This window comes from Nuphar pumila, chromosome 11 (assembly GCF_984573655.1).
Source record: "Nuphar pumila chromosome 11, dmNupPumi1.hap1.1, whole genome shotgun sequence".
Lineage (NCBI taxonomy): Eukaryota > Viridiplantae > Streptophyta > Magnoliopsida > Nymphaeales > Nymphaeaceae > Nuphar > Nuphar pumila.
Window position 1 is genome coordinate 68,344,014 of NC_143259.1, and position 26,373 is coordinate 68,370,386.

Below are 26,373 nucleotides of genomic sequence, written 5' to 3' on the forward strand. Positions count from 1 at the left end.
TCTCTCTCAATCTCTTTCCCCTCGTCTCTCTCGCTCTTCTCGGCTAAATCCCCACCCCCGCTGTCTGTGTACCTCTCTCTCTCTCTCTCAATCTCTCTCCCCTCGCACACTTTTTTTATCATGTGGTTATTTCTCAAGTGTTACGAATTTACGATGTTATATACCACAATCACCCCCTCGTTTTACTAAATTTGGCCAATGCATGCTGATCTAATTTGGATGATAAATTTTTTCATTGTATAAAAAGCTACAAAGGCCTCTATTTTGTGGGTGATGATGTTGAACTCATCCATTTTATATGATTTATAAATAATGTGTATCCATATAATTTGTGTGTGTGTGTGTATTCTGCCTCCCAACCACTTAGTGCTGGGTCTCTTCTTGACAAATACTTGGTCCATATATGTGTGATTCAGAAGCCCATTAATTGATGAAAATTATGTAAACTTTCATCTTTGTCATGTGATTTTTGTGGTTCATCTATATTTGACAATTACATGATTTTGTTAATTCTTAAATTATAGTCAATTTGTAGCTGTATTAAACTTTTCTGGATTTGAAATATCAAAAGTTGGTGAGAAATGACAACTTTTTTTGAGATAAGAATAAACTAATTTCTGCTGACTATAGAGCACCAGATACTGTCTCAAAGTTTTGGCGACTAAAAGAGTTCTTGGTTAAACCTGACTGGGTTCTCATGTTTATAACGTGAACCACTGTTTCTCAGTATAATGTTTTCCCTGTTTCTCCTCCAATCTCCATGGGTCAGAAATTGTGCTCAATAATAAAACACAGTGCCAAAAATAAGGTGAGCGCTTCCCAGCTATTATAAAGAAAAAGCTAATCAGTATCTGCATTTTTTTCAGCTATAAGGATTTTTATTAAGAGATGTATTGCAGTTGTGACTCCCGACTCGTGAAAAAATCTAAATGGTCTTTTTCTCTTGTGCTTGGTGTTACCTAGCAAATCCTAAGATTTTGTCCTTTTGGTTCAATATGTTGACCTTTCTTTTAAGTGCCAAATTAGATCAGCATGCAGTGGCCAAATTTACGATGTTATATCCCTTGCCCTTATTAATGCAAGGGGTTTGTCGTATTTTTATTATTGCTAAAACATAATTTTACGTAGTACTATATTTTTTAGAAGAAAGGTCTGACAAGCTTTGCAAGTGTGTTGCCGTGAATGCATCCAAATGTATAACTTATTGTTATTGACCTAGCACTCAATAGTATCAATCTTGATTGTGTGCATAATTGATTTTAATATAATATTTTTTTGTTTTCAGGGCAAAAATGATGGATAAAGGAAAAGGACTCGCGTCATCCTCATCCCCACATATAAGTTGGGATGCTAGTTTTGCTGGTAGCGGTAGTGAGAGTGTTGATTCAAGTTCGTTAGCTACAACATGTGATGATGGGGAGCCACTATAGGCACATGTGGATAAGCTTGCAAAAATTGGAGAAGGTGGTGAAAACAAGAGATTTCGATGCAAGCTTTGTGAAAGAGATTTTGTTGGGTCTTACGTAAGAGTTAAGGCGCATTTGTTGAAGATACCAGGACATGGCATTTCAAGATGCAAAAGAGTTGATGAAGCAATGTGAAAACAATACAAAAAAATACAAGATGAATATGAAAAGATGAAGATAATAAGTGATTCTTGTGCAATTAGTGTACCATTTTTAAGCCACCAAGAAGATGCTAAAAAATGAATATAGGAGGTAGAGGAAGAAGAAAGATACAAGCATCATTCAATACATATAAAAATGAGGAGATAGATAGAAAAGTAGGAAAGTATTTTTATTCTAGTTCACTTTCATTTAATGCAGCTAGAAATCCTTATTGAAAGGATTTAGTTACTTGAGTGGCTACGTACCTCCAAGCTCTGAAAAACTATGAACGATAATTCTTTGCAGAAAATAGAACAAATGTTGAGAGATTGTTAGAGATTAAGAAATATTTATGGGAACAAAATGGAGTTTTCATTGTTTATGATGGGTAGACAAATATTCAAAGGCGTCCACTGATTAATTTTATTGTGTTTTCGCTTAGTGGCCTAGTATTCTTGAAAGCAGTTAAAATGTTGAGTATTTGAAGGGGTTGTTTATAGAAGTAATAAAGTGGGTGATCAGAAAGTAGTGCAAATTATCACAGACAATGCTCCAGTTTGTAAAAGTGCAGCATTGAGTTTGGAGAGTGAGTATCCTCATATTTTTTGAACTCCCTGTTTAGCACACAGCTTGAATTTGTCCCTCAAGAAGAAGAAAATTCACCAGCATATGCTCTATGTTCTAGATTGAAGAATTAAAAAAAAGTCAAAAGCATTAGGAATTTTATTGTCAACCACTATCATGCTAATGCTATACTTAATAGGCATTCTGACGTGAAATTGTTCAAGGTTGCTGAAACACGTTTTGTGTCCATCATTGTGATGGTGAAAAATACTAAGTAAAGAATGCCTTGGTTAACATGGTGACAGATGAAAATTGGACATTCTATCATGCTTATGATGTTGTCAAGGCTCAAGAAATCAAGAAATTCATTATTGATGATAAGTTTTGAGATAGAGTCGTATACTTCCTTTAATTTACGCAACCTATTTGAGAAATGTAGAGAGAAGTTGATAAGGATCAGTCAATGCTTCACAAAGTTTATGAAATGTGGGATAATATGATTTAAAAAATACAAGTTATAGTTTTCAAGCATGAGGAAAAAAATCCTGCATTGAATTATTCAAAAAATTTTAATCATATTCATTCAATTTTAGTCAGAATATGGGATAAGAGCAACACTCATTTACATTGCATGGCACATTCTCTCAATCCAAAATATTATGCAAAAAAAGTGGCAGGAATGTGATGTTGGTCGTGTCCCTTTAAATTTAGACCTAGAGCTATCAAGGTATAGAAATATGTATATGGCAAGACTTTATCGAGAATCACATATTCTAAATCAAGTCACAAAAGAGTTAAAAAAAATCATCTTCGAGATTATATGGACAAGCATTACTAGCGAGAGAGGATGAGAATATAGATCCTATCACTAGGTGGTCAACATTTGGATAAGAAACACCTCTTCTCCAACGTCCTGCATTGAAATTGCTATCTCAATCTGCTAGTTCATCCTGTTGTGAGAGAAATTGGAGCAAATATTCTCAAATCCACAACACGAAGAAAAACAAACTCACCAGCAAGCGTGCAGAGGATTTAGTATATGTTCATTCTAATCGACTACTTTCGTGAACCAATGATGAATACAAGTATTAATTTCTCTTTTAGTTATTTGATTATTTCTTAGTTTCTTCATTTAAATATACATGTATTTAACATTTTCAAATTGGGTTTGTAATGCAAACAAGGATCATCCAAATTTTTTGATGTAAACTCAAAAGAGTGTGACTTAGAGGAAGAGCATGATTTCAACATTACAAACATGAACTTATCTGAGCCTAGTCTTCCTTCTTATGATGCATTTGATAATGAAGCAGAAAATTATTAGGATTCATTACCTCATAATCATATACATTATGTAGGATATACTTTTGGTATGTAATTATTCATTGTTTACTTTTTTTATTAGTGGTTTAATTTACTTCCTTTTTGTTTTACTTATTTGATTGTTTCTATAATATATTTAAGTTGATTCAATTGTGGTGTTAGTTTTTATCGTGAAGAATAGAATTGTAGATTGTTAATTTGATTTATTGCATGCATGATGATGAATTGATTTGATGATATTATGATAATTGTTTTTATTTCATTAATGTTACTGTTAATTGTTAAAAATTATATATATACTCTCCCGCACCCCCGCACCCAAGTTTTTTTAAAGTGCCACATCGTCGCACCCGCACCTATGTGACATAGGTACTAACTCAAGATATCGTAAACAATAAAACCAAGATCCATCACAAACCTATACTAGAGTAGTGTTATCAGTATTGTATTGTAAGATACTATATGTTGTATCGGTGTATCGTTGAGTGAACCAGCACGATATCACCCATATATCGTAAATTTCATGATTATAAGTTTGTATTGGACCATATGTATAATACAAGGGTGTATTGTATTGTATCGTACAAGGCAACTTCAAGTTTTTTTCATACTTTTCTGTTGATGAAAAAAGGGTGATCAACCACTTATCAGAGCAATTTTTTAAGCCCCAAGGAGTCATTTTGACCCCTTTCTTTGTATTCTCCCTCCCCAAACTTCGTTTCACACCCTTTCATTTTTATATCAAATCCACCCTAAAAATTGAGGCTTTTGCTATATCCAAGCCCTAGATGTGTTATTTACCTCAAATCTCACTCATTTCCATGCTACTCAACGTTTTTTTGGCCTCTAATTCTCAAAATCGAGCCCTAGAATGGTGATTTATGTTAAAGTCCCTCATTGTCATCCTACACACTCACTTTTTGGCCTCTAACCCTCAAAATTAAGTCATAGTAGTGTGATTTACCCTAAAGTTGTCCATTTTCATCTTACACACATTTTTTTGGCCTCTAACCCTCAAAACGGAACCCTAGAGATTTGATTCAAGATGTTTGGAGCATAGCTACACCAAGAGACCTAGCATGGCATCATTGTACACCGGTTTATGAAGGAAATAGGTTGCTCAAATGGTACAACTATTGTCTAAGGGAGATTCGTGGAGGCATTTAGAGGATGAAACATCATTTAGCCAACATAAAGCAAAATGTGACTGCGTGTAATTCTAGACAGCAGACAGACGTAAAATGACAAATGAATAAGCTATTGCAGGAGAACCAAAGGAAGAGGATGAGAAAACAGGAGTCTGCAACAATTGAGGGTTGAGATATGTCACAACCCTAGGATGACCCATAAGAGACTCCTAAGGAGTTTGGTGAGGCAACTGGCAGTGTGAGTGAGCATAAGGGTGAAGACATAGAGGTAGTGACAGAACCGTGGTACTGAGTGTGCACCACACCGTAGTGGTAATAACAAGGAAAGAAGGGGAGGAGAGAGGCGCTTTACGAGTCCAAGATGTGGGATTGTTACCTATTGCCCACCTAGGATGACCCTAGGAGCCCCAACTAGATATATGTTATATCATGACCTCCAAGCAAACAGATATAACAATTGGATGGTTTTTCTTATGATAATTGCACACCCTTGAATGTTGGAAACTCATATCATTTTCTAGTTATGGTTGAAACAATAGCCAGTACAGGAGCTGGTTACAAGATGTCTTATCATGTATCGAGGAACATGATTCTGAAGCAAGTTGTTGCAGAAGTAAAGTAGTGGTGTGGTGAGTTTAGTGAGTCTTGGAAAACTACGGGTTGCACCATCCTAGCAGATGGATGGACGGACTGAATACAGTGGAATCAGATGTTTTTTTTGCTTTCTTGTCCTAAAGGTATCTTGTTTTTTAATATATTGATGTCTGATAGAATGAAGACGGTAGATGAGTTGTTTTTCATCTTTAAAGAGGTGGTAGAAGATGTCAAACCTGAAAATGTGGTCCAATTCATTATTGATAATACAACAAACTTCGGAGTTGTTGGGAAAATGGTGAAGGATCACTATAATTGTTTTGTTTGGTGTTCATGTGCAGTGCATTACATTGATCTCATGCTTGAAGATATTAGTGACATGGATGGCATTTCTGAGATCATTGCAATGTGCAAGAAAGTATCAAATATCATCTATAATCATTCCAGGATATTAAACTTGATGATGAGGTTTACCAAGGGGCCCGAGTTGATACGTCATGCACTGACAAGGTTTGCTACGAATGTTTTGACTGTACAAAGCCTTGTCATTCATCGAAATGAATCAAAGCAAATGTTTACTTTAGATTAATGGAATGTTGTGAATATTGCACAGAAACCTATTGGAGTTGAGACAGTAGAGTAGCCTTCTCTACGGACTTTTGGAAGGGGTGCAATATGCTTTTGAGGATGACAATGCCACTTGTGAAAGTGTTGAGGAAAGTGGATAGTGGTCAGAGGCCAGATATGTCCTACTTGTATGATGATATGAACAGGGCAAAAGGGCAGATTAGAGATAATTTCAAGGGCAAGAAAAAATATTATATGCCAATTTGGACGGTGATTGATAAGAGATGAATAGCCAGCCCTATCAAGACATTCATGCTACTACCTATTACTTGAATAATCAAGAAGAGGCCAAAGGAGCAGCTCCGACCCCATCAGTAATGACAACCTTGACATATTGGATGAGTGGATAGAAGAAGAGCCTGGTGACTGTTGTAACTTGTAAGCCTGTTTCTGTTGTGAAGACTGGTTTATCAGTTGACATCTGATATGTTAAAGCAAAACCTTTCTGCATGAGATCAGATTATACTTTTATATTAATTAGTATAGAGTTTTATCCTGTTCATGACCTTATTTTTTCATGTCGGATGACTTGCTTCTGATAGTCACCCTAGGCACAGGGCCAGTTCAGGAAAATATGTAGATTGTTTTCACCAATCATAGATTTCAAACGAACCAACTTCTTTAGTCCATCGGAATATGAATCATCCTAATTGGTCTGCATCTTTGATTTTCACTATTAACCACCAAGAATATGATGGTAAAAATTACCAAGGCAATCAACCTTGAGAGCAATCACAAATTTCTCCCAACCAGAGAAAAACATCATACTACAGATGCAGATATAACAACAAAAATAACGAGAATCAAAGAACAGATGAAGCCAATATCCATACAACCATGTTTACTCACTCAAACCTACATCATCAACACGCTGCAGAACACCAAACTTAGCACCGCGAGAAGATGGAATGGTGATATGATCAATCTTGTGTCTGTGCAGATCAGTCACCTACAGGAAACAACAGTGCTTAATGAATTCCAAGATAATAAAAATGCAGAACAGGAAAACTGTCATGCAGGTTTTGCTGAATGAATGTTTTATTCAACAACATATCATAATGAAAGGCAAAAAAGAAATACAGTTTGTAGGACAGGTGCTACAGATTTAGATCAGCATGGAAAAATAAATAAATAAGGCAAATGGGGAAGGAAAATGATGCAGAAATCAAAGATACAAAACTGAATGACCAAGAAAAAGAAAATTGTCACTCGAAATCATGTTCAACTAAAAGAAAAAACACAAAATTGGAGGAACTAACCTTGACTCCAGAAAGCTTTTCAAGTTGCTCAATGGACTCAATGACCAACTTCTCCTCACCATCCTCACTAATCCAAACAGGCAAAGGTGTGCCCCAGAATCTACTCCTACTGACTGCCCAATCTCTTGCACTTTCCAGCCAGTTGTGAAACCGCTTTTCCTAGAAAAATACAGTGTTGAAACATTCTTCAGTACAATAAGCTGCACGCAGCAATGCAACCAACTATATGATAGAATGGGAAGAAGGAAAAAGAACAGCAGATTTCTTCACATACTAAGAAGGAAAAGGAGAGGTTTTTTGGACAAACAACATAATGAGTACACAATACACCCTATAGAACTGCTCCAATTAAACCAAAATGAAGAGAAATGAAGTCCAGGAAGAAGACAACATCATAAAACACAGTATTTTTCATAGTGCACCAAATGCCTAAGCAAGTAAGAAGCATAGGATCCCATCACCGTAATTGCAATTATACAAAAAAAAATCCTATTGTGGATAGAAATTAAGCTCCAAATTCAGATATATTTTCATCAAAAATAAATCTCATAGAAACCTTGAAAACCATAATGAAATGATATGTATGTATACATTGGCATAAACAGAACCTCTCCAAAGACTGAATAGCAAGAAAAATAAATAATGTGCAAAAGAAAACTCCGAACAATATATCCGAGAAGAAGTCCTCTAATCTCTCTAATACAATAAGGAATGACGAGACACAATCTTTTACCAACATTCTTAATCTTTTAGTATTCAACACATTAACCAACAGTATCACCTGCTTAACCCATCAGGCAAATGAAGGCAATTACATTGTAACAAGACTCAGATCCAGTGTTATTAAAAATGCGCCTCAAGGCAAGGGGCTTTATGCCTTGAGGCGCATGTACAAAGGGCAACAGTCCCCCAAGGTGTGCGCCTCATACGCCTTGAGGTGCACGCATCAAGGCGAAGTGCGCCTCAAGCCGAGGCGTACACGCCTTGAATTTTTTAGTCAAATGAGGGTCAAAGCCCATGTTTGACCAAAAACTAGGGTTTTTTTACGCAATTTAACTAAGCTGCTAGTAAAAAGGGCATTTACTACCCTGTTCAAGCCCGTTGACCGTAAGTACGGCCGGCAAAACCAACACGGCCAGGTCTCTGATCATAGGGGTGGTTTCTATGTGTAAATATAAAAAAGGGCATGATAAATGCACAGGCAGTGCCAGGTAAGAGTGTCAATGGGTTAGTGTTACGAAAACCACGAGCAAGAAACAACTGAAGAAAACAAAACACAGCAACACACAGATTTACGTGGAAAAACCTCCCCTCAAATCCGAGAGGGAGTAAAAAACCACGGTCGCCCAGAGGATTAACTTTATTGCTCTTTCTCGACAGATACAAGAGAGAAAGAAAGAAAGAATTTATACAAGGCAAGGGCGACAGCCCTAAACCTAAACAAATTGGGTCTGATCCATAAGACACCGTGTAAAACCCACGTAAAAAAATCGAACCCGGGCCGGGTCGGGTCTGGACCCTACCCGGGCCCGTTCTCGTTAGGGTTTTAAAACCCGACGCATCTCCCCTATGCGCCGCACCCCCACCCACTCGACAGGATAAGGGGAAACCCTTGAGGGTTTCCCCGATTTTCGGCCCTCCCCGAGCACTTTAAGAGCATCGTAGGAGGGGAGGATAGACGGACCCCCTCTCTTCTGCGTTTCTGGCAGGTGGCGGGTTCCTGTCAGAGATCGTTGCAGCCAACCCGAGCCCCTTTCGCCGGCATCCCAACCTCGCGACCCTCGTCTCTCTCTCGTTGCGATTTCCGGCAACCCTCATCATGTGCCGGCTCCTTCTCTGGCAGGCCACCGGTGACTACCATCCCCCCCTCGTTCATCACCTCATCACTGTTGTCGTTGCCTTCTCGACGACCCTCAAGTAACCCCGAAGCTCCCTCTTTCATTCCCCCTCTGTAGCTCGGTGCGATGATCGTCGGTGGCTTCCTGTCGTGCCCTCCCTTGGTTTCGATCAGGGGATCGGTAGGGCCAGAGGCTCTGTCGTCGCTCCCTCCCTTTTTGCAGGTCCTCGTAGGAGGATCGGCAAGGGGGGGAGGGGGGGCGCAACGATCCTCTGTCGCACTTTCCTCTGTAGCCCTTCCCCTCTCTCTTGCATTTGCCGGAGGCTCGGTAGAGGTCCAATAACCTTTGCCGAGCCCTCCCCCTCTTATGCCTCTCTCCCTGATTCATGTACCCTACAACCTAGTGTCGGGCTCGGTCTGACAGCCGAGCCCACCACTCCTCGTAGCCTCCTTACAAACCAGGGACAGACTTGGCCTGAGGGTCGAGTCTGGCCAACTCTCCTGCCCTTGTTCGTTTTTGGCGGGGGGGCCTGCCCCTGTTTCTTTTAGGCTTGCGACCGGGAGCGAGGCTCCCCTGCTATTCCTGTGTTGCTTGGCAGAGGGCTCCACCCCTGTCTCTTATTAGTTTCCTGGCAGGGGCCGCGTTCCCCCTTGTCCCTCTTGTCTTGTCGGCAGGGGGCTCAGCCCCCCTTGCCGTTTGTTTTGTCAACAGGGGGCTATGTTCCCCTTGTCCTTCTTGTCTTGTAGGCAGGAGGCCCCTGCCATTTGCTTTGTTGACAAGGGGCTCTACTCCCCCTGTTCCTCTACCCTTTACTGTTCCAGTAAGCAGGGAACCTCGGGCTCCTGCCTTGTTGCCTCTGTCCCTCTTCTGCAGGGAGTTGAGTTCCTTGCCTACCCTCGTATTTGGGGTCTGGTACCATAGCAGGTCTTACCGAACCTGCTTCTCATTTGTATTAAGGCATACTGCTAATGTTCTAAGCATCGCAGGTTGAACGGTGGACCTTGCTCGCCCTCCGTGGCTCGAGTTCGTGCTTACCTACGCTCAGAGACTATCGCAACCTCGCAACTTTCCCAGGTAGGGAAAAGTCGCACTAGGGGCAATAGATGAACCTATTTAAGTTGAAATAATTAAGATGTCCATGCTAGATGTACTTAGATTTATATTGCTTCTGCGTTGCGTATTTTCTTGTCTGCATATTTATGAGTCGAGGTACGGTTTCACTCTTCGAGTATTAATTTGTGTATTTGCTTATGTGGTTGAGGTGTGGTTTCGTACTTTTTGCAATACTTATGCCCTAAATTGCTTGTATATATATACTTGCCTGTACGTTCCTTTGGGCGATGTACGTTTTTGTACCTCGTGTATTACCTATGACCTTACTTGCTGGCTTGTATATTTGGCTATAGTGTAATCTCGTACTTTGAGTATTGCCTACAGTTTGTAGTTGTTTGAGGTACGGTTTACTTGTCTGAGGTACGGTTTACTACTTTGTGCATTACTTATGTGCTTTTCGTTCGATGTGCGGCTTCACAAATCGAGAGTTGCTTTGAGTTTTGCCATCTTGATATAATGTGTACAGGCTCCTATTCATTTTAAGTACCTACCTACATAAATACAGTCTCGTGCATATCTTGTTTTGCTTGTTTTCAAGACAATGGAAGTTGTGCTTGTGCGCTATAGTTCTTTTAAAGAGGGTTTCCTTCTGCAAACCCAGTGCTCTTCAAAATTCACAGCTTTTGCAAAGTTAAGTTTTAAGTCTTGCCGGATTGCGAAGTCACATTTGGGCCCTCCCAAGTCCACACACTTGTGAGAAATGTTTTATAACCCTGATTCGAGTTGTGACCGAATTCAAATAACCCCGATCAGGAGCATGAGCATATGAATGAGTGGGGTTATGTTGAAGGACTCATTCTCCATTTACCAATCTAGTGTGGCATGTCGTGTGAATCATGTCGATACTAAGATAAATTTTGGATGCAAGATTAATAGTGATGTGCCTTGTGTGAATGACTCAATGTGGCATTATGGCTTTTAAGGATGAATCGTGCCAAATGAGCACTCCTATATTCTTTGGATCGTTATGAAGTTGTGTGTTGGGTGTTCCTTTTGAGAAGCCTACGCACCCCCTTTTTTGGTGTAGCATACTTTTAGACATGCACGACATGTTAAGTACTTTGTTGATTGAACGAGAGATCCGAGATGACTTTGTATCATGAAATATGCAAAATATTGTTGAAATGAATTCAAGACTTATCTTGCCAAATTTTGTTGTGTTACTTCTTTTGTAGATAATATTTGTTGGGGTTTCTTTGGTGAAACCATATCCTTTTCATCGTAGTCATACTTTTGACAAGTACGTATGTACTTTTTGACAAGTATGTCTTCTTACGTTGCGATGATTGGATGAGTAGGTTGTGGCAACCTCGATGAGTGCAAATAACGAAATGTTGAGATCACCTAAATAAGTGATGATTTTCGCCTTCACCGGCAAGATGCTTGAGTTGGGTCAAAAGACCAGAGTATCTAGAATGGGTCTTCAGTTATCTACCCCTGATGTACTCATTCGAACGGCTGACTCCCGTCAGGAGAGAGGACGGAAAGGTACAAAATCTCTGATTGACAGGCCATTAATGGTAGTTACGAGCAAAAGACTCGGCTTCCCCAGTCATCGAAGTTAAAGGAAGAGGACTACCATAATTATCCTAGGTGGTAGCCCTCCATGTTCAGGATGCATCCATTGTTTATGTTGCTTTGGGGATTTCTCTCTTGGTCACCGACCGTCCCCTTAAGTGCGGACACAATCAGCTATCCGGGTTATCATAAAATACATAGCATAATAAACCCTCGGATCAATCTAGGTTGTTTCTAGAGTCGTGTCTTGTGTGTACCCACTTGGCCAGTTAATATCGAAACATAATTTAAATTCGATCACACAATTTGTTGAGTTATGCACGTATGAAGGTTATAGTGTGGAACGGGTTCAATACTTATGGAATTGTGTGTGTGGTTGATGTATCATTGTATTTTGCTAGTTAAATTTCTTATGCAGTTCTTTGCTCGTAATAGTTAGCCTACTTGTGCCAGTAAAATGCTTGTAATAATTTTAGCATCGTGCTCATGATAGTTTGCTCCATGACTCTGTTGAAAGCAAATTTCTATTTAATTGTCTGTCTACTTGACATATTAAATTAATCTGCTTAATTATGTTATATATTGTCTTGTCTGTGCACCTACCAGTTTTTAGTGAAACTGACCCATTTTATGGGCAGATGATGGATAGGTAATACAGTCTGCGATGACACGATGGCGTGATGAGATCAAGATAGAGCACTTTTCCTGACGTTTCGATCCTAAGGACATGTTGGTAAATTTGGTATAAAGTGTATTTCAAAAATTCTCTTTCAATTAAACCTTGATTTACTAAAACTGTTTTAGTAAACTTCTTTTTAGTTTCAATAAATATAATGGGTTGTAAAATCCCATGAACAAATTCTCAATTATTGAAATTACATTTTGAAACCATTTGGTTTCAATAGTTGTGCGAAATTCGACAAAGGAAAGTTTACGCTGTAATGCGCTCAAGGTCCATTGACTGGTTTTAAAAATATCATTTTCCGCTGAAGTACTATTTAAACTCTAATAATCGTATGATTTCAAAGCTTTCTAAACTATTCTAAAAGTTACAAGTCCTGGATTTTTGGGGCGTTACACACTGGGTCTCAAACATACGGCCCCAAAAAAATTCTTCTGGGGGCGCTCCCCCCTGGACCCCAAGCCCACTGAACGAGCAGCGGGACCCGCGTCGGGGGGGCCCCCCCTTACTGCAAGGGAAAAAACTCTAAATCAGGCTCCACAACTCATCAGTTGGACCTATGTTAAAATGAGTGGGTCCAAACCTGAATCCGACTAAGTAATGTAGGTATCAGATCAAGATTCGGGTTTAACTGGATTTTTATAAGAAAAACTATACCCAGATCCAATAAAAATTACATAAACTAGACCCAGTCCATACATAGCAAAATAATAATTTTAATTAATTTACATTGAAAATTTGAGAATCTTAACCGAAACTCCGGTCAGACCTGGTTTGGTATAAAATTTTATAAACCATACCCAACCCATATAATAATCGGACCTCATGGGTCCAACCTAAATAATTAATCAAAATCCCTTCTTTGCAACCAAACCCTAGCCCTATAAGATCCAACATGTGTCAGGATCAGATCATACCCAATCCGTTGACACCCTTAGTAGCAGGTTCACCAATTTGCAGTCTAATAGACACTCAAAGCAATGTTAATGAAGTCATTGAGATTAGTTGCTTCGTTTCACAGAAAATTAATATCAATGTGTCAACTTGTTCAATGTATTCAATTTTGTAGGAGCAATAATCTCTTCTAGAATGTGACGTTAAACCCTTTTAGTGGCAAAACCAAGTCATGCAATTACATGCTGTCACAACCCTACATATATATATATTAACATTTGGTTGTTAATGCTAAAATGCATTTTCTAATTATGACATGATATTGTTAATGCTAATAAGCCTAATATGCATTTCGTTGTTAATGTTAATTTTTTATTTAATGAATGCTCATGTTTTATTTCTTAGATACTTACATAGATCAAGTTGTTGCATTAATGTTATTTTTACATGTTAATCTCATATTTTTTCGTATTTATTTGAGATTTTTTATTTCTTGTTGGTTGTTCCTTCATCAATAAAGAATTTTTTATTTATTTATAATTTTAGATATTTTTTATAGTTTTTTTAAGTTTTAAAAAAAAACTTTGATGCTTACGCTTTACGCCTCGCCTCAGATTTTTGTGGAGCGCCTTGCTACGCCTTGACGCTTTTCACAATACTGCTCAGATCAAAATGACCAGCTCTCAATGAAGGTTTTCCATAAGAGTATTATCAAGACCAATCAGCTTTTTACAAAGAAATTTTGCATCTTAGAGCAGCCAAGATTTTTCATCTCCATCTCTATAGGGCTCAGTGGGAAATAATAAACTGGAGTTGGTCAAGTGTCAGTGTTCATTGATGATAAAGAAAACTCAATTTGTTGTGGATATTTCTGTTTTACTAAATTCTAATAAAAAGGCAATAACCTCATTATCATGATCAAGGACACAGGTGCCTTATCATCTCTCTTTTGGAATGTGCCTTCATGATCAATCTGCAGTAGTGGCACCATGTTTGAACACTTCAAGTATCAAAGGTACATAGCATCTGCAATTTCTTCCTTGCCTACCAACTTTGCATGTTCAAATGGAAGTTGATGGATCATCAGAACCTGGATTATCACTGCTTCTTGCTTGCACGGCTTCAGTGGTCTCAAATGATAGCAATGGAGAGCACGAGTCCAAGTCTAGACTGTCTTCTCCAGTGTGATCTCATATGCATATCCTGATTTCAGTGAGAATGTTTTTTAGAGGAATGCATTTGTTGGGCTCCCTTACATGATGGTATTATGGGCTATAGAAGCCATCACATTGTTGAAATTGCTGGGACCAGTATATTTTTTTAATGTAGTCTAACGGTAGGTTTTTTGGTTTTGACTATTACATGATGATATGCTTGATTGAGGGGCATCTTCAAGAGCTTAAAAGGAAGAGAAATGCCTCGAGTGGTCCCACTCTTATTATCTGGTGGTGCAGCAGATCCTACAGTCAGCTGAGCTGCTAAATGCAATCCTCAGTTTAAAACTCCACAGGGCAATGTTCTTGAGGGTTGACTCTCTTTGTTCTCTATTATCTCCCAATTACATATGATGGTTGGTATCACCTATAACGACTAACTTATTCCATGGCATCTTGGCAATAACATTGGCGTGCCACTATACTGTGAGCTAGAAAGAATCTTTTGATGGCCTTGGTTTCTCTTATTCATGTAAAACTTGTATCCATTGTTAATACTACAAAGTAAAAGTAGGTTTTTAATAGTTTAGTTAGAACATGGCCCCAAGCTTTTTTCCACCAATTGATTGGACGAGAGGCCGGGAATGCACAGCTGAAAGAAAGCTCCTCTTTCCCTTGTCAAAGTTACACAAAGTGGTGGTTAACATGTGTTTGGCTGATGTCATTGCTAAAATAGCCATGTTAAATGCAACTATTATTGGTTGATTATTGTTGTTATGGCATGTAATCTAAAGTTGGTGCTTTTAATAACCCATAATGGCATTAACGCTCCTATATCATTAATCAAATTTCCATAGTTCCGGAACATTTATTCCCTTTCGTTGCTATGATTTTTCAGATGTCTTTAAACTAATGGTTATGAGCATTAGATGACTTGTGATAGATATCTAATGTGCACCCTACCACTCCATTTGTTTTCATAAAACCTCCATCAATGCAAGGATGGAGATTCCACACTGCCCAGTAGCTGGAACAAAAGAGTCTACCAGCTTGAGACGAGTGGGGCGCAAGAAAAAGAAACCTAAGTGGCAGGGGTACCATGGATCCTTTATGGGCACCTTTTTTCTTCTTTGGAAGAAAAGCATTTGTGCCTAATCGTAAACTCTTCAGGTCCAGGTACAAAGCCACAGCCATAACCAGCCTAGATTTAGTCTGGTCACCTGCAATCCACATGCCCCAGATCATTGCCCACCCCTACAAACTAATGCTAAACAACAAAATAAACTTATTCACCACTGTAACATTCTGATGTTATGTATTATAAGGTATGAAAGATATAGAGCAGAAGAGATCACACCCTTGAAAAAGTATAGACAAGAGCCACGCACAATATTGTAACAGCCAACTGCATGGCTAAGGATGCACACGAGCCGAGCTTAGGCTGGCTCGGCTCGGCTCAAATAAAAAAACTAGCTGTTAAAGCTGGGGCTCGGGCTAGAGCTGAGCTTGAACAGCTTTTGTCCAAACTCAGCTCGAGTCGAACTCGATCTTGGCTCGGCTCACCTCAAGCTGAGCATTATTTATTTAAAAAAAATTGAACTGCACTGAAAACAGTGGGTTTCAAACTACCCACCTCCTCCGTAAAAGGCTAACACCTTACCCATATGAGCAAGGCCATTTGATGTGTTAAATTTGCAAACATAAATTGTACATATACTGTATTCTGTGCATAATATAATTATGCAAACCGAGCTTAATCGGGCTAATCGAGCTTGATTGACTGATCAAGCTCGGCTCGTTTATCAACCCGAACGAGTTTGCATCGAGCTTAAACGAGTCGAGCTCAAGCTAAGCCCGAGATAGCTCAGCTCGTTGTGCATCCCTATACACGGCATATTGCAATTCCTTGACTCGGAATGTAAATGAAATTAATCCGGACAAACCCTCGCACATAAATTAAAGAAACAAAAAACTAAAAGTATAAATTTTACTCACTGCATAAGTACTCTCAAATTCTCAAACTTGCAAACAAGAGCAGCTTTTCATTTCAGTGACAATGGTGGAAAATATGGTATACCCACTTCATTACAGAAGTAATCCCCTAATTTTTAGTAATAATAAAAAAAAGCGAGTATATAATAATGTTGTTTAGAATTTCCTCAATGCTAATAAATAAGCAAAAGGCAGGCATATGATTGCAATTATACAACCATTTCTGATTTATCTTCTGAAATGGCAAACAAAGCTATGATATGTCCTTTCACTATGCATTCATCAAAGGCGATATCAGATCTAAAAACTGAGCATACCTAAAAGTATATGTGAATGTATGTTGTACAAAAGAGAGGATGTTGCTTTGGAAAGAGCAGCACCCAAAATTTTATCAAATATCACCAAAGCTCTCAAAGGAAAGGTCATAAAAGTATAAAAAGAAAATAATTGAAATGTTTGGGTTAAACTGCTTAAATAGATACTTTTCTGTATTTGCAACAGATTACTGAAGAGAACTTCCTAAAACCAAAATTCTAAAATATGAAGAAAGCTTTGAGGATTAACATACTATGTCACATGGACACTCCATTTGGTCCATGTATCATGTCCCCTCATGTACTAGTCATATTGAAAACTTAGTAAAAATGGCTGAACCCCGTATCCACAGCCGTATCCATGTGACATAGTTAGCATATCAGAAACCACAACAATATTGTGACACTACAGCAATCCAGCCAATTAAATCAAGAAGATAGGATGTGATATAGCTTGACAGCAATACCTTAACATAATCAGGAACCCAGTATGTTTGTTTATTACTCTCCAGTAATTGTTCTTTTATTTGTTCAACTGAAACAAACCTGCAAAAACATGAACAGCTCATTGCTGAGACATTGACTGCAGTCTTCACAAGAACAAAGACAACCACAAGGCATAATTACACAATAAAATAAAGATAGATAAGAAGTGCAGTTCATGTCTTTAAGTTCCAGGGTTGTTGTCCCAGGACTCCCTCAAAAAAACTTATAATACCAGCAATAGCAAATCAGGACCTTGTAACAAGCACCAAAATGAAAATGAGATTATAAAGTGTGATTAAGAAAAACTCAATAAAAGGATTTCGAATACCAATTACAGTAATTGTTGTTGTCACCGCTGTTACACATGATCCATCTTGGCCATCTTTACCCATTAGTTCCTATCCAGACCCAAAAATGTCACCAACAATCCTTCATATCAATACTCAAATTCTGCAACTCTATCTTCATTCGTTTTACCCCTTATAGTCCCTTCAACAATAATCATATTACCCTTTCTTACTCATGTTGTTCTGTCTTTCAATTATTGAATGTCAAGTTGCCCTATCCATAGAGTAATGCTTTGGTATTCTAGCGGCAGGAAAAAGAAAGATGGATCAAAATGCTCATAAGTGAACTGGACCAGTGGGATTCTGTCCACGATCGCAAGCTGTGACAACAGGAAGAGTGAGAACACCCAAGAAGCTCAGAAATGTGGTGTTGAGAAACACCACCAATTCACCTTAAGAGCCATTCCATAATTCTTCTCCCTGACTGGAACCACTTGTAAATGCCTTCTAATGGATTTCGTTTCTATTTTGTTTTTTTGAGAAAGATGTTTTCCGCTTATTTTTAATCCACTTGTCATTTCCTTCTTCACAGAACCCGAGATATAATAGGGCAGCGTTACTGCAGTATTGCAGGAGTGAAACCCCTTATGTACAACACAACACTTATGTCACACGCCATTTTTGGTGGTGTCCCTGCTGACATGACAGGATATGCTCACACGCTAACACAAACATTCACATAAGGATATTATTCTAATAAATTTTTAATAGGATTTCACTAGAAATGCGTTTTTATGTTTGAAAATATCAAAAATAGTTTTTAGCGAATAAAAAATTAAAAAGTGCCATTGTGACCAATAAAAAATGAATTTGTGCATCATACTTGCATCGCGTATCAGGCTGCACCTGTATCTTTGTCACATAGCACAGCACTGACTTGTCTAATCTTCATCTATCCAAAATCAATCCTACTAATGCTTTGCTACTAATTATAAACAATACTATCAAAAGTCAAAGCAATTGGGAAGCACAAAAATAGAAGTAAACAATACGGGTTACAACTTCATACCAGCTTGGAACAGCTCTGTATAGCAGAGGTGTATCTGACCTCCAACAAAAAGGATATGAATGTGTTATGGTACCAACACTAACAAGCCTGCCCTTTGCCTGCCCAATGTATCCATTGAAACATTTTCACCAATAATATAATAACTCCAGTATCTAATTTTCTGGAGACAACCAAGTTAACATATTGATGTATTCAAGATTAAGAGTCTAACAATAAACAAAAAAAGATCAGTAGCATAAGAAAATGTACAAAGATCAGTGATGATATATGATTCCTTGCCTTAACAGCAGATATGATATCTTTATCAGCATCTTTAACATAACGCCCTTTCATATCATATATTCTCTCAGTAAAGCAACCATCATCATCAACAGCTATGACAAGATCTTCACCCTATAAGAAACAAATAACACTATTATAAATCAAATCTAAAATGTCCAACAACTCCATCTCTCCATCACGACAACTAATTCCACTACAAGATAACACCAAAAGCTTCATAAAAGTGTAGCAGAGGACAACCATTACTGTTTCAAATCCTTCTTGTGAAAAAAAAACTACTTCATCACATCAGATAAGGTATGGTTTATATTCTCTCATGGACAGTAGCGACAATGCACATCTGAGACCAACAAAATGCAGAAGGGAGAGATGCATAGAACTTTTAAAGCTATAAGATCAAATGGAAAGAACAGTGAGATGCTTTGCAGATATTCTTGATGTAGACAGATACATTGTAAATTTAACAGCATTTTAGTAAAGTTTTAAAGCAGAACAAATCGTAGAAAGTACAATCACAATGATCCTGATTTCGAATTAAGTTTGATCACTGTACATCTGACACTTTTAACGAGCTAACAGTACAATACACAAGTGCAACTAGGTACACGTACCAAGTGCAACTAATATACAATGGAACAAGAAAATGATGATTTGGCAACAATTGGAAGCCATAAAACAGCCAGCAAATTTGGAAAAAAAAAACAATAACTTGCAGTGTTGCAGGAATATAAGGCAATATATCAAGGTGAAGTCGAAAACATGATGAGCTCAAGAAACAGGAAAGGAAGCAATGCAAGTAAATTTATGACATAGTAATACAAAAAGCAGGTTCAAGAGCTGAATGATGTCATCAAAAAGTAGCTAGCAGCCTAGCACAGCAAACATTTTGTTTGCTAAACCATACAGTAAGAGGTTAAGGTTGGATATTGCAACATTTTTCCTTAAATATTGATTCATGATGCTAATAAGTGGCAAATATTCCAATTTGTGATGCTAATGCATGCCTAAGAATAGTTCACATTAGAAAACACCATCCAACAGCCGTATCAAATGGAAAAGGAACTGCTAAACTTGCCAGAACTTTGTAGTAGCTATATGCAAGGTATTCAGTCAGATAGCATAAGGTACCAATATAAGTAATAAATTTGAAACACAGACAGCTAGAGGGAAAAACTTTTTAATGATACTTTCTAAAAGGATTTTTGGTTTTTGCAACAAGGTTTATAACTGATGGAACATGTCAGGAAAAAGTGACAATTCCTGACAACTTGAGAAGCCTCAACGCAATCAAACTAGTTATTAATGACAAATATACTTGAGAAGGGAAAATAGAAAACAGAGACACTATCTAGTTAGAGAAAACCTTTTGGATTATCTTTGCATCGATACAGACGCGATAATCATCTTCTCCAAATGCTGGAGCACAGTGAACGATGCCGGTACCACTATCATCAGTAACATAATTGTCACAAACAACCCTGAATGCCACATCATTCAGGTCTGCGAAATAATCAAACAGGGGCACGTACCTGAAACACATCAACAACATTTTACATCAATCAGTACAGCTAGGGACAAACATTGCAAACATCATAAATACCTGAATAAATATCAAACATACTACTAGTTACAGCATTAGCATTATACAAGACAGAGCAGAGAAGCACTCACTTCATCCCTACCAATGAAGCACCACTGATCTTCCCAAGCAGATCATAACCACCAGGAACCACTGCCTCTGCATTTTTTTCATTTGAAGAACCTTTCTTTTCTTTAGTCTTTGAAGAACTCAAATTGTCTGCAGGGGCTTTTGATGGGTTGGCCTTTAACTTTTTGTTTGGTAATTGTGATAGTCGAGATTCAGCAACAATGTATGTTGCCCCAGTCAACTTATCTTTAACCTGATTATTTCACGTAGAACCACTAGATTAGAGGAATGCAGAACATGACATCCAAACAAATCAAATACTGTAAGGACATTAGACCCACATATCATAAATGAATGAGTTCCACTTGATTGGGCTAGAACTGGCCCCAATTTATACAACAAAATAATTCAGTTGGTGTTGGATATGCTTATACTCATTTCAAACAGAACACATGTTCAACATGTGAACAATTCACAGTGTCCATTTAAGAAACAAAAACGCACCACTTTTTATAAATAGGAGGAAAGCTGATTAATTTTTATGTTGCTTCATATTCAAAATTTCAAAGTATACTACTTTCAAACTATTTGAAATCAATCTCAATCCGATCATGTCTGATAGATCCAAGATGAAAAATTAGCATGAAACTCCTCAAGTAGGTTCTCAATGAAATCTTTCTATGTTTTCTTCTTCCAGCATCCAATGTACTTTTCTCAATGGAGCTTATGAGGCAGAAGCCCAGATCCAGAAGCAAACATATTTTCATGGCTCATATCAATAAATGGAGTCCTTACACAATAATCTGAAGAGGCATACACCTTAGCAAAAAATGCTTTTTATGTCATCTTGCAAAAGAATCAGCTTATCTTCCATATTGTCTCTTCGAACATGGGCTCCATGAGATTCCCAATGTTTGAAAGGTGTAGATAGGGGTGGGAAACCAGCCCGGCAGCCCGATGGACTAAGCTGACCCGGCCCATTATGGGCCGGGTTTGGGCCATGATTTTAGGCCCAGGACCGTTAGGTACCGGGCCGAAACCCGGCCCGTTATATACTTGGGCTGGGCTTGGGCCAGCCCGCAGACTACTGGGCCGGCCAGATGGGCCTGAGATATTTATTAATTTTTTTAATAATAGAATTTTTTTAAATTAACTATTAAATAGTAACTTTGATAACTATTAGTTGCATGGAAACTTGCTATTTGTTAATTATAAATATTTACCTAATTAGTTGCACTAATTAGGAATTAGTTGCATGGGAACTTGCTATTCTCTCATTAACCCATAATTTCAGTCAAGCATTTATGCATTTTAAGATTGGGTCAAGCCAGGCCGGGTCGGACCCGACCTGCTTCACCATTGGCCCGTTGGCCAATGGGCCGAGCCATGGGCTTCTATTCAAACCCAAGACTGTTAAGAACCGGGCAACGGCCCGACCCATTCGTTGACCGGGCTGGGCCAATGCCCCACCCCTAGGTGTAGAACAAGAAAGAGGAATTCTCAAATCCCCCAAACATAGAACCATGACCATTGGGGGAAGGAAGGATACCTAATCTTAATTGTCAAAGGCACTAGGCGGAGCCTAGGCAATGAGCCCCTAAAAAGACTAGGCAAGACCTAAGCAGGGCCCAGGCGGACTAGGCGGTACCCCAAATAAAAAAAAATTAAAAACAAACATAATATGTAAACAAACTACTAAAATTAATAACAAACAAGTATTCAACAGAAAATCAATCAACAATAAGCAATAGACAAATAATAACATGCCGAACATTGTAAAGCAATTATATTACATAAAAACAGTCAAATAGATAACTCATACGCTTATAGATTATATATGAATTAAGTACATAGATATATATATACATAATATAAACACATAATTGCAAATTTATAATATATATATGTTTATGATATGTTAATATATATAATTATATACATTTACACAGAAAACATATATATATATATATATGTGTGTGTGCAAACTGCGCATCAGACCCAGGGGCTACATCGGCTAGGCCGCCTAGGCTCCTCCGCCTTTGACAACTAAGCGGAGGGGTGAAAGGATGAGGAAGAAGAAAAAAAATAAGGTAAAAAAGAAAATCAAAAGAAGAAAACAAGTGAATAAAAAAACTTTTGGGGCGGGAGGAAGAAGAAAAAGAAAAGATAAAAAAAAATTTAAAAACATGACAACTATGTCCCTGCAGCTTAGGCATGGACAACCTAGGCACTGCCTTGGTAAAAAAACAAGGTCTTACTGCCTAGACCCATAAGCCTAAGCGGTGGCCCTACGCCTAGCCAGCCTAGGCAGCTTAGGCGCAGCTTTTAACAACTAAGTACCTAATCTTGAGGGTGTGCCAAAATCTTTTCAATTGCTCATTGAAAATTATGATCTTTATCTCTGGAATTTCTTTCGGCAGAAGATTATGTAACTCTCACATCCACACTTGATTTATGAGACATGCAATTAGGAAGAAGGATTCATGTATATGGGCAACTAAGTGATAAAGATTTTGTAAAATCTTTTAAGACAATAGTTGGTGAAAGTATCCATTCCATAGATACAATCACGAGAAAATGAGACCTTTAAATTGTTTGTGGATGTTTTTTGGGAGGGAAAGATTTGAGATGGATTAGAATTTCAGGATTTTTGCACCTTGCCTCTACTGTTTTATGATTTTAAGTCTTGATTTTTGCTTTTCTTTTGTTGTACTTATGTATGGGCAACTAAGTGATAAAGGTTTTGAAAAATCTTCTAAGACAATAGTTGGTGAAAGTATCCATTCCATAGATACAATCACGAGAAAATGAGACCTTTAAATTGTTTGTGGATGTTTTTTGGGAGGGAAAGATTTGAGATGGATTAGAATTTCAGGATTTTTGCACCTTGCCTCTACTGTTTTATGATTTTAAGTCTTGATTTTTGCTTTTCTTTTGTTGTACTTATGTATGGGCAACTAAGTGATAAAGGTTTTGAAAAATCTTCTAAGACAATAGTTGGTGAAAGCATCCATTTCATAGATACAATCACAAGAAGATGAGACCTTTAAATTGTTTGTGGATGATTTTTGGGAGGGAAAGATTTGAGCTGGATTAGATCTTCATGGTTTGTGCACCTTGCCTCTACTGTCTTATGATTTTAAGTCTTGATTTTTGCTTTCCTTTGCTGTACTTATGCATGGGCAACTAAGTGATAAAGGTTTTGAAAAATCTTCTAAGACAATAGTTGGTGAAAGCATCCATTTCATAGATACAATCACAAGAAAACGAGACCTTTAAATTGTTTGTGGATGATTTTTGGGAGGGAAAGATTTGAGCTGGATTAGAACTTCAGGGTTTGTGCACCTTACCTCTACTGTCTTATGATTTTAAGTCTTGATTTTTGCTTTCCTTTTGTTGTACGTATGTATGGGCAACCTTCTCAGTTTTAAAAGTTCTACTTTCCTACAAAAATGGGGGGATAAAGATGAAAATTTACTCAAACCCACTAGGACAACGAAAACATGTAATTCATGGGCTAAACCATATCCAATTCAAGGGTCCAATAAAGGTCAAACATGAGTCATTTTTTGTCTAGCTATGACCCATGATAGCATCTGGACTGCATGTGGTGTTTAAAATGGATTAATCTTCAATCCAGACTAAAATAAACATGAACACACCAACCCTCCACCTGGACCCATGTAATTCGAACAAACAATTTAGTCATGGTAACAGTCTGGATTCACCAAATATGAACCTAGTTTGGTCACTTACAACCCATATCTCTAAAACATGTGGCAACCAGAAATATGGTATTCAAATACTTGGTTGCATGTTTAAAAACATCAACTTTTTGAAGTAGCTAACATCCAAGCAAGTCATAATATAGGGATGTAAAAGTTATGGATTTGGGTCAGATACCCAATCAACCTGAATCCATACAATCTGGTTTGCCAAAAGTTTTGAGATAAGATCAATAGCTAGGTGGGATTTAGTAAGGCACACTAAAATATGATCCGATTTGGATTCAGATTCAGTTTCTTTCTCATATCCGATCGAATTCTTGTAGCCTACATGGATTTCGAATCAGGTGCATAGGTGCCAGATGGAGAATACAATGGTCAACCATTTTCAATAAAGACTGTCAGAATTAAAGGCAATGATATCTTTCCAAAAGGGTTTCATAAAACAAGGGGGCCTTTTCAAATGCTATTATTTAATAAACACGGAGACTTTTCCATATGTTATCATCATAACATTAATATCAAAAATGCCAATATAAACACCTAGATTGACTCGGTTTGACTGCCTTAGTCAAATTTCAGGTTGTACTCAATTTTTTTTCAAACATATCCGAATTCAGTTTAAATGTCTTGTGTTCAACAGTCAACTCCAATCCAAATCTGACTCTGTTAAGCTATATCCCATTAGGTTGGGTTCAGTATGGCTCACATCCGAACCAAATCCAACCTGTTTACATCCTTACTTTTATATAAAATTAAGTCCGAATTCGAGTTGAATTGGGTTCCCATTTGATATCAAATATAACCCAATTACTTTTCAAATGTGTAATCTTACCAAACCCAATTAGATGGGTTTCCTACAGTTAATTATCGGACCCAAATGCATATTGTTGGCATCCCTACTAGGAGGTATCACCAAATAAAATAAAGCATGAAAAAATAAAGGAAAATAAACAAAAAACCAAAGCAATTAAATGTAGGGAGTAGCATGTTTAAACATGGCACAGGCCAATCCAAGAAGGCATCTCTTGACATTTAGAATGTGTTTGATTGCTTCAAATCAAATGTGAGTCACACAAAGCATTCTCAAACACATAAATCTCTGGCCTGACAACCTCCCCCTCAAGCCAAAGCTCCGTGTATTTTGGGCTGAAAGGGGGACCTCGAAACTGAGGTTTGAGAACTCTCATTTGCGAGGCCTTCTAATCTGGCATGGACCTCATGCCAGATCAAACCCCGATTCTAAACAAGGGTTTTAAAGGCCACCTTAATGCTTGCCCATGAAGGGAATTCTTTTTTATTAAAAATTTGCATGGATCACCGTAGTAAAGTTTTAATGTTTCACCAAGATGTAATTATTCCTCTTTCCTCAAATGGCCCACCATGCAATAATTAGCTACCAACACCAAACATGACACCCTTCCTGTACCCTAGCACAAATCCATTGTGCAAGATGGGTTGCCTATAGTGATCGATTGCAAATGCAACGTCTCCTTCACCCAACAAGGCAACTACTATGTATCAGACTAAGCAAGAGATCTATAATGGAGACAAATAAATTATCTTTATCAAATTTATCCTCCTATTTTCCACAAATTGCCAGTAGTGAGGGCTTTGTTGAAGGAGATTAACCAAGCAAAGATTTTTTTTCATAGAAGACCTATGATTCCAAAGAGACTTTTTGGGAAGGTTCGACAATGGCTCTATCAAAAATGAGTTGCATGAAGCTAAGAAGTGCCCAACTTTGTTTCTACACCATATGCTTTCATCCTCAACTCCACCTTGTGGTTGGAATCATGGTTGCCAGTCGAGGAAGTGATACAGGAAGCGGGAAGCGTGGGACGACTTAGAAGCGAATCACAAACCGTCTCGAAAGCGACCTAGGAAACGAACCGGAAGCGACCTAGGAAGCGAAGGGGGAAGCGAAAAAAGAAAATTAAAATAAAAAATAAAATGGAAAAAAGAGGGAAGCGAGGGGGAAGCGTGCTTCCCATAAATGGGAAGTGTGTTTCCCATAAAAGGGAAGCGCGCTTCCCAAAAAAAGGGACGCTTCCCCACGCATTTCGGAAGAGAGCCGTTTCGCGCTTCCGAAACGCGTATCGAGGAAGCGCGCTTCCCCTACTGTAGGGGCGCTTCCGGTAACTATGGTTGGAATGCTTCCAACACCTTCATGCGCCAATTTGAGATCTTTTTTAGGCCAACTTAGAAAGTGATCCACCCATTATTAAATTTGGCAATATCAAGTGCAC

The 26,373-nt window shown here is 38.1% G+C and overlaps 1 protein-coding gene across 5 annotated transcripts in view; it reads right to left on the reverse strand.

Moving 5' to 3' along the window:
- The window catches only part of LOC149822417 (tRNA synthetase class I (I, L, M and V) family protein), a 124,645-nt gene that overhangs the window by 92,828 nt on the left and 5,444 nt on the right, over positions 1 to 26,373 (reverse strand). For all 5 annotated transcript variants that reach the window (XM_089981460.1, XM_089981461.1, XM_089981462.1 and 2 more), the window contains exons 6-12: positions 20,423 to 20,652; positions 20,115 to 20,280; positions 18,749 to 18,862; positions 18,470 to 18,567; positions 17,095 to 17,173; positions 7,123 to 7,281; positions 6,723 to 6,812 (exon numbers count right to left, since the gene is read on the reverse strand). In XM_089981460.1, the coding sequence (XP_089837586.1) occupies positions 6,723 to 6,812; positions 7,123 to 7,281; positions 17,095 to 17,173; positions 18,470 to 18,567; positions 18,749 to 18,862; positions 20,115 to 20,280; positions 20,423 to 20,652 (936 nt within the window). The remainder of the gene's footprint in view (positions 1 to 6,722; positions 6,813 to 7,122; positions 7,282 to 17,094; positions 17,174 to 18,469; positions 18,568 to 18,748; positions 18,863 to 20,114; positions 20,281 to 20,422; positions 20,653 to 26,373) is intronic.